General features: G+C 32.6%; 1 protein-coding gene across 1 annotated transcript; it reads right to left on the bottom strand.

Moving 5' to 3' along the window:
• Positions 1-3,231: 3,231 nt before the first annotated feature.
• Positions 3,232-7,511, bottom strand: LOC127802775 (40S ribosomal protein S25-2). The gene is made up of 4 exons (XM_052338796.1): positions 7,364-7,511; positions 7,186-7,257; positions 6,924-7,058; positions 3,232-3,517 (listed from the first exon to the last, which is right to left on the bottom strand). Exons 1-4 carry the CDS (start codon positions 7,364-7,366, stop codon positions 3,404-3,406), a joined length of 324 nt encoding a protein of 107 aa, XP_052194756.1. The 5' UTR covers positions 7,367-7,511; the 3' UTR covers positions 3,232-3,403.
• Between the last annotated feature and the right edge of the window lie 2,432 nt (positions 7,512-9,943).

The following is a 9,943-nucleotide window of genomic DNA, read 5'->3' as shown; positions in this document are numbered from 1 at the left end:
TGTATATATTATATGTATTATTTTTTAATAAATTATTTTAAAAAAAGAAAAAAAAAGGGTCAGGCCCACTGGGCCTGGCCCGCTAGCCCTTGTGGGCTAAGGGCCCAGCTCGGCCCTTTAGCCCACGGGCCGGCCCGGTCTAGCCCCTTTGTAGGGGGGCTGTGGGCCGGGCCGAGCCCTATCCATGGCAAAAGGGCCTGGGCCGGGCCAGGCCCTTTTAAAAAGCCCATGGGCCGACTCAGGCCGGACCGGGCTGGGCCAGACCGGCTCTTTTGACACCTATAGTGAGGGGGCAAGAAAGAAAAATATTGCAATTTTAAGAGGGGGTTTTGATAATTTTTAGTTTTTAAAATATGAAACCTTAAGTTTACGTTTTTTTTTTTTTGTTTTTAAGTTATTTTTAATTTTTAATTTTTTAAAATAATAAAAATATGTTTAATTTGACATTTTAAAAAATGTGAAAATATTTTATAAAGAAAATCCAAAACAACAAATGTTGTTTTGGTTGTTTTTAGCCAAAACAATTTCTAACTCCAAAACAATCCATTTTTCATGTTTTAACTCTAAAAAAGAAAAAAAAATATTCTTAAATTTTAAAAATAAAATTATATATTTATTTAAAATTTTAAAAATATAGTATATTTATATTATAATTAAAAATATAAGATAACATGTAATATATTATTAAGTATATTACACATATTATGTATAATAATATTTAATATAAATTATTACTCAATAATTTATTAATCAAATTCATTATTTTATTCTAATAGTAAAATTTTATTCTAGAGAGTTAATTTTATTATTTAATAATCAAATTTATTGAATAAACTATCATAAAATAATTTTTCTCAAAATTCTAAATTAAACGTATTTTTTATTTTTTTATTTTAAGAAATAATTTTTTAAAATGATAAAAAAAACACGTTTTTAATTTTTTAAAAATAAACTATCAAAATAGAAATCTGAAAATGAATTTAAAACTCAAAACTAAAAATTAAAAACGCAAAAAAAAACGCAACCTAACACATTGATCAATAATTGTAACTTTTTTAGTTTTATTTAGTATTTTTCTTTTCATTCTTCTTCCTTTCAATTCCAACAGCTGTCACCATGCTCACAAGACAAGGAAATAAAATGAAACTGAAATGAAAATTAGAATTTATTATTTTGATTTCTTTAAAAAATAAAATCAAAAATATTATTATTAATATTATTTCTGATTTTAAAATAAAACCCTACCAAGACTGGCTGATTTTGTAGGATTCTATTTTTTTATTGTTGTTAATGTTAATATTTAAATCCCCTAAAAATTGAATCGGTATTAAATGAAAAAAAAGAAAAATATTATTATTAAGATACAATAATATATTTATTAATGTAAAAAAGTCATCTTCAAGCCTCGAGAGATTGTAAGACACAACATATTTAGAGACATGCGGTGTCTCTCGGGCAAACCATCCAATACTCAAGTTAGTATCAACTAGGAAATAGAAAAATATTCAAATAATTTATATAAAACTTTATACATACCTCAATTAAAGGGATCACTTTTCATTTATAAAAGTTGAATGTCAATAGATAAAAGAATATTCATATATTTTAAAATTGTTTATTTTGAATTTTCAAGTGAAGATTTCAAAAATACGTTTGACACATTCTTAGAGGGACATAATTCGAAAGGCCCTTAGAAAGTGTATCTCTAGCACGAAAGAAAGACTCTTGGAAGGGTTTCATAGAGGTATTCGGGAGAGTCCCTCGTAAGGGTCTTTTGAGAACTACTATGTCGAAAAAATCTCTTGGGTTTCCCTTTTTAGACTTGATCCTCTTAAGTTTGTGTTAGATTTAGTTTCACTTTCTTGGGCACATCAGAATCAAAAAGTTCAAGAGACAATGATTGGATTGGAATTGAATTAAAATGCATACTTATCAAATATATGTATACAATAATTAAAACTATGATACAAAAAATTACAAAAAAAATAAAAATAAAATCCACAATATTAACAATATCAATATAAATTTATGATGAAAATAAAGTAAAACTCAAAATCAAGTACATACAAATAAAAAATTGCAACGAAATTATCTATACAATAATAAACGATATTCAAATGGACAACATTAATTATCCTTCTAAAATCTTAAATTATTATTATTAATATTATTATATCCTTAAAACACTTATAAGAAACACAGGAAAGACCAAAATAAAACACGACGACTGGTTCAGTCTCTGACCAATTTGTTGACTGATTGATTTTCGAATTTCTGAATCCAACCAAATGTTTCAACGGACAAAGTCAGCCAAATATTGGAAAAGGCTGGGAATGTTCATACGATGTTTTATACATGATGATGATGTGCAAGGGTTTATTTATTCATTAAAATGTTTGTTTTGTAACTTTAATTTTGATCGGAGGGCTCATAGATCTTATTCAGTGTCTTCTCTCACTTAATGCTAACCGATCAATATAATAGTATAATAATTAATTTGAAGCTAAATGTACGAAATTATGAATTTAAATTTTGTTCATTTTTTTAAAATAAAATATTTAAAAAAATTGCGTGGTTACTTAATAACAATAAATAACTAAATAATTTAATTGTTTAAGTCATTTTGTTAAAACGAATCCTGGAACTGGAATGAAGTTAATGGAAGAGGATTGTGATTATATATGGGGATTAAAGATAAGAAGAACATCTGCATGCAACGCTACCTGCTAAAGACTAAAAGATAAATTGAAAATAAGGATGAACACTACGGACCAATTATGCCCTCAACTTTCACGTGCCTCGTCTACTGCTTTTTGCTCACTTATTACCGACTTCACTTATTCGAGAGTAAAAGACTACAAAGAGTAACGAGACAGACGGAGACACACACAGCCAGCCAGACATGAGATGGGACTCTTCATTTAGGTTAGCTAATAAAGAAAGCAGTAAATATTCAATTTGTTAACTCCATCGTTACTTCTTGTTCAATGGATTTCATGTCATCCAATTCCCCCTTTTCTCAAATTCACAGCCAAGAACCTAAAACAAATAATATAATTGGGGATTTTGCTTCCAAGCAATTTGAATTTGATAGCTCAAGGACAGAAGAAACAGGAAGCAAATGATATCCCCAATTGCCCCCCTCCAATTCTAAATCTAACTTTAATTTACGCAAAAATAAATACAATTAAATAAACACCATGAATAAGAAGCAAAGACTAGAAGTAGAGATAGAAACAACAATCTCAAAAGGTTCCATAAAAATCCCCAAAAGAAACAAATCCTTGCGAGCAACTTCAAGACCATCAAATCCAGTAGCATAAGCATAACAAAATCTCGACACAAAGCGGGTTTAAAATAACCATTCTACATATAATTTCACGAGGAAAAAAATATGAGACACCTAAGTGTTAGTTGCCCTAGTATATATCTGCTGGCTTGAATGGGCAGATACCATCCTAATCAGTCCTCTGGCCATCAGTTCTTTTATAGCCTTCCTTGCAAGTGATCCATTGATCTGCAAGTTTAACAACAGATAACACACCGGAATTAGTGCAATGCAACGGTACTGGTGCGGGTAATGTTTCAACAATGAGGTAACCAATCAACAGAAGCTAATTTCTACATTTTTTGCAATTTTTCATGGGGCAGCTTTTTAAACTGAAACCAGACTCCAGGACTATCTACTTGTCATAATGAATACAAACTCAATGGTGTAACATCTAGCGGTAATCCTATACAGAGCCTGGATCATTATATTCTAAGTTCTAAGCCTGCACCTTGCCTGATGGGAGAGCAAAGTGCTAGGTTTTATCCCACAGAAAGTGTCTCAGCAGCCAGCTAGAATGTCTTCTAAATATTTAGCTTTTTTAGGATCCATTTAAATAAAAATTTGGCCCTAGGACCAGCCAGAATGCACAGGCTAGCAACAACATGTACACTATACATTCTGGTTTGCAATTACCAGTGTACAACTACATATACAGTAATAACAACAAGCCTTAATCCCACTAGGTGATATTACCAATATTCACTCTAGCTTTGCTACAAACAAATAAACACTTTTGAGAAAAAAAACATGAAGGAAAACATCTTAGGTTGATCAAGAAAACTTGGCAAACATTATTGATTGATCTCTTCCCCCCCACCCCCCACCCAAAAAAAAAGGCATAGGCAGTTGACCAACAAAGTCACAACAAGGCAACACCACCTTGTTGAAGTGTCATCACTTCTGAAGAACAAAACTTGACAGAAGCACAAATCACAAAAAAGACCAAAGTCCAGAACCTACCTAGTTTAGCTATTCAAAATGAATCCATCTTCCATTGTACATGTTCATGCTACTAGATCCATTAAACTCAATATATGAAACAAACAAAAACCCACATTCCATGGCCAAGTTCAGATGTAATTCAACTCAGCTAGTCCACGTTGGAATTACTTTGGATCAACTAAATGGATCAATAAACTTGCACACTCAAAATCTAGCTTCGAATTTTAAATTATGACTAAAGAGAAAATAATGAGATTTTAGACCTGCAGCAAAACACTGCATGTCAAGAGTTATCTAGTTCTCGTAATGAACACAATGGTGTAACATCCAGACTCATTCTAGGCAGAGTCTGGAGTATTAGTCTCTGATCCTGCACCTCCACTAAACCAAACCCACAGAAGGGCCTTGGCAGCCTGATAGACTGTCTTCTGAATGTTTAGGTGGTGTTTTCTACGTATTTCAGTTTTTAGTTTTAAATTTTGAATTCATTTTCAATTTTGTGTTTTGAGTGTCAATTTTTAGATTTTTAAAAATGCATTCTTTTTGTCATTTTGAAAAACTATTTCTTAAAACAGAAAATTAAAAAACAGGTTTGCTTTGAAATTTTGAAAAAATTTCTTTTATGATATTTTATTCAATAAATTTGATTATTAAATAATACAATTAACTCCTTTGAATATAACATTTTATATTAAATATTATTATACATAATATGTGTAATACACTTAATAATATACTATATGTTATCCTATATTTTTAATTATAATATATATACTACATTTTTAAAATTATAAATAAATATATAATTTTATTTTCTAAATTTAAGAATAAATTTTTCTTTATTTTTCCTTCTTTTCTTTTTTTCTTTTTCTATTCTCTCTCATGCCTGCATCTTCTCCGTCGCCAACAACCACCGTCGGACGAAGATTCACATGATTAGAGCCTACCATTAGAAAGGCCAAACCAAGGGAGTTAACATATACAAAAATGGGCCAGATTTAATGACTGAATTTTCATAGATTTGATTTTTAATTTTCGAACAAAACTCAAAAACACAATTAATTGCCACTGGTCACCGTGGCCGGTGGTTTCATGGCCGTTGGCTATCGTTTGGATGTTACTTGGTAGGCTAGCACACAGAACCCATCGGTCTTTATTGCTCTGCCATGGCTGTCGTTTGGATGTTGCTTAGCCATCAGCATCATCAAGCCATCATCGTCAGCTTCATGTGGCCGCCGGCAATGGAGGATGAAGGAGAAAAGAGGAGTTGGCGGCAGCGACGGGGCGAGATAAGCAACAACTTGAGAAGAAAGGGTAGAGAAGAGAAAGGGAGAAGAGAGGAGAGAGAGAGAGAGACAATGGGTTTTGTGTGCGAGATTTGGTTTTGGTCGGGTGGGTTGTTTTCTGTGTTTTGGTATTTTTAGCTCGTTTTGGCTGAAAACACCCAAAACAAGTTTTATTTATAAAATTTTTCCTTATTTTCGAAAATATGTTTTTGCAAATAGCAATGTAAACATATTTTCAGTGTTTTGAAAAATTGAAAACTCAACGGGTTGAAAACAACAAAGAGACCAGGGCCTTAGCTTTCTTAATTCATAAAGTAAAAAATGGAAGTAGGTTGATCAAGAATCAACAACTTCATATATTCCACCTTTCCTACAAATAAAGCAACACCTCAAAAAGGCCGAGAGAGCCTCTTATGTCGATCTAGAAAACTAACCAAGTATCATTGGTTGAAGAAAAAAATTGAAAAAGGAAAGGGCATGTGATGTAGACAATAGACCAATGTGTCCAACTTGTTGAAGATCAACCCATACTACAATGTACATGCTCATGCAACAAATCCATTAAACTCAGTATACCCAACAGACTTTCTTTCAGTAGCATAGATTATGAAATAGATTTGATTGTACCACCCAACTGTTGGAAAAGGAACCACAGTCCATGGCCAAGAGTCCTACCACTTAGATCTAAGTACTGGGTAGATCAAACAATTTGCAAACTCTTATATATAATTTTGAATTGTAAAATATGTCCAAAAAAGAAGATATTGAGATTTCGGACCAGCAGCAAGCAGTGGAATTGCTCTTTCCAGCACATAATCTATTAGGCATGCATACACAAGCATGAATACATCTCCTCCACCACGGTTGCTAGACCTAAACCACCAGAGCAAGGCAGCATGCAAAGAGAAAATGCCTATACTCAGCCACCCAAAGTAATAAGATTGTCCTCTTAATCTGTGAAATATTTTACACATGCATGCTTATGCTCTGACACCCAAAGCAAAACACTGGACTAATCTATCACGTGAAGACCAGAGAATTGAAACGGAGTTCCCACCCCTCCAAATCACCTCATATTTGTACAAAGCATGTTCTAAGCAACCAACCCTTCCATCATAACCCTCAACCCCGCTTCCTCTATTCAATCGCTAATTTTTATTTGCCTTCAACAATGCATAACCATAACCGCACAACATAAATCCGAAGGCTCTCTTTCTGTTCTAGATGAAAATCAGACCAGCACTAACAAACGGAAGGATAAAAATACCGATTAACGAGTGACGTGATAACATCAAGTAATACCAGTATATTCAATGGTCGATTCAGCTAAAAATGAGAGAGAATAATAGGAGTAATAAGCATACCCTCAGCCGATCGGAAAGAATGGAAGGAGTGATGAGCTTGTACTTGGGGGCTTCAGAGAGGAGCTTGTCGTATGTGGCCTTGTCAAACAGCACCATGTTGTTCACCTTCTCCTTCTGCTTTCCCTTGCTCCACTTCTGCAATTCAAAATTATTAAAAACAAAGCAATTCCTATACCTTTTCAGACCTCCCTAAATCAACAAAACTACCAAAAGTCCCGAAAAAAACACACGATTAACACGTATAAGAGATGGATTCGGTGACCTTTTTCTTCTGCTTTCCCCCGCCGGACTTCGCGGGCTTGGACGACGGAGGAGCCTTTTCCTTCTTCGGAGCCTACAAAATCTAAAACTTAGCAACTTCTCAAAAGAAGAGAGATTTCCAATACGTAAAAGAGCAAAAGAACGGATTGATGCAATGGTTAATCGATGGCAATACACACCATCGAGTTCGATCAGTGGAGAGAGAGAGAGCGGCGGAGCGTCTGAAGGCACCGAGAGAAAACGAGGAGAGGCTTCTAACCCTAGCAGAGGAGGTGCCCCTCTGAGGCGTTTAATAGCCATTTGAATCGACGTCGTTTTATGCCCAATTTTCCGCCACACGACGTACGGGATAGTCCAACCAGTCTTGCTCGCTTTTTTATTTACCAAATCTGGTGTGCAAATGCAACCATCTTTCTGGTGGGCTCATGCCCAACTGACAATCTTGGGCCTCAATCCCAATTTCAATTAAGAAATAAGAATATAGATAGTTAAGATGGAGGCAAGTGGTTAGTTGAGATTAGATTTGTTAGATGGGTTTGAGGATCAATATGGGCTCCTTTTGGGCTTTGGGCCTTGGATCTGTGGTTGAGAGGCCCGTAGATGAGGCGAGCTCCTTATGGATCTTTTTTATCCTGGGGCCCAATTCTTAAGGTTGGGCCACTTTGAGCAACCATCTTTCTGGTGGGCTCAGGCCCAACTGACTATCTTGGGCCTCAATCCCAATTTCAATTAAGAAATAAGAATATAGATAGTTAAGATGGAACCAAGTGGTTAGTTGAGATTAGATTTGTTAGATGGGTTCGAGGATCAATATGGGCTCCTTTTGGGCTTTGGGCCTTGGATCTGTGGTTGAGAGGCCCGTAGATGAGGCGAGCTCCTTATGGATCTTTTTTATCCTGGGGCCCAATTCTTAAGGTTGGGCCACTTTGAGCTTTGTAGTAATACCCATCATCAAGAGTAATTATAGAACATTATTAATTTATAAAAAACTAAAAATTTGTTTGTTTTTTAAAATTTATTTTATATTCTTAGCTAAGTTTTATCTTACCATAATAATTTCATATTGAAAATTACTATTAAACATTTTTGACATAAAATACTACTAAAAGACAAATTATCAGATAAAATAAATTGAATAATTAAATTTTTTTAAAACAAAACATAATAAATAAAGTATCATATAGTCAAATTTGACAATAATAGGGGAAAAACGTAGAAAATATTTTATTTTTTAAACAAAAAATCTTGTATCTGGATAGAAAAACAAAATTATATGTAATTAAAATTAAATTAAACTTATTTTAAAATACCAAAATTTTATTTGAACACTTGGAAGTGACATTTTATGTGACATTTCTATATTAGTGAAATATATATTTGTATTGATCAACACACAACATAATATATCAATAAAAGAATATCACACAATCATTTCTAAGTGTCCCATCCTTGTGGGAAAGATACCTATTTTTTTATGCTTCAACACACAACACAACATAGAATATCACACAAAATAATCTCTAGGCATAAGTCAAGTGGTGAACAAGTGATATGTTGGGTTAGTACCAGTAAGGTCATAAGTTCGATACTCGATTTAAGTAAGGGAAAAAAGTTTGCCTACGATTTACCTCCCTCTGCCGACCCAAAATGAATTTATTGGTTCTCCAAGAGAATTTGGTCTCTTGGAGCTTGATTATAATATTTTACCTTCCACGTGCGTGAAACAGTATGTAGGAAGCTCTTAAGGTGAGGAATTTTACTTTTTACACCCAAAAAAACCATTTATTTTGAGTTAATGTTTTGGATAGTATTCTTTCACTTTTGGACTTTTGAGCTTCTTTATCTTTTAATAATTTTTTGTTCATAACACATCAATAGTTAAAATGTATAGTGAATACATTATTTTAAAAAAAAATTAATTGCAAGGGAGTGCATATTTATTTATTTAACTGGCATGCATTAAAAAATAATTAAATTAAGCATAATGAGTAATGGTTAAATTGTAATAAATGTAAATTATTTTAAAAGATGAATAATTTTAATAATTGATCAAATATTACAAAATATAACTAATAAAAATATTTTAAATTAAAAATAAAATATACTAAATATAAAATACATCTTATTGTTAATATATATGTATATAATATAATGATTATAAATTGAGATGAGGTGAAAGAACTTAGATATGATGTTCCCATATTTGAAAAAACTTAGATTTGTTGTTCTAGATCAATGTCCCCGTGTTGTTTCACAAATGAAAATATTTCATATCACCAAATTAATATACATCATCAAATAGTGATTATTCCAAACTAACGACATAAAACTTAACTTTCTTATTCAAAAAACCATTATATAATTAATAAGAAAAAAACTCATCTCTTCATCTAGAACTATTATGTCTTAAAAAAACTCATCTCTTAATTTGAAAGAAATGGGTTTTTTCTTATTAATTTTAAAATGAATTTTAGAAAAAGAACGTTAAGTTTTCTACCGTTAGTTTTAGATAATAATTGTTTGGTAATGTGACTTATTTTTATTGATGAGACAACCAAAGGGATGGGAAAGAGGACAACAGATTTGGGTTCTATTTGAAAGATCGAATGCCACCTCTTCATCTCCACGCTATTTTCAATTTTCACCAAGATTTAGATTCGTATATGATTTATGAGGAGTGGCTGTAAGTGACCCTCGTATTATTTGGTCGCGGTTAAGGTTAATTTGTGTATTATTTGCTTAATATTTGGCACATTTCA

Source organism: Diospyros lotus, chromosome 5, assembly GCF_014633365.1.
Source record: "Diospyros lotus cultivar Yz01 chromosome 5, ASM1463336v1, whole genome shotgun sequence".
In the NCBI taxonomy this organism is placed as follows: Eukaryota; Viridiplantae; Streptophyta; class Magnoliopsida; order Ericales; family Ebenaceae; genus Diospyros; species Diospyros lotus.
The sequence above is the reverse complement of the archived record's forward strand: the minus strand, read 5'-3'. Positions and strand labels throughout refer to the sequence as shown.

Coding starts and splice junctions, on each gene's coding strand:
- LOC127802775 (XM_052338796.1), bottom strand. Junction 7,059..7,185: donor GGGGAAAGCAGAAGAAAAAG/GTCACCGAATCC, acceptor TTTGAATTGCAG/AAGTGGAGCAAGGGAAAGCA. Junction 3,518..6,923: donor TTCTTTCCGATCGGCTGAGG/GTATGCTTATTA, acceptor TTAAACTTGCAG/ATCAATGGATCACTTGCAAG.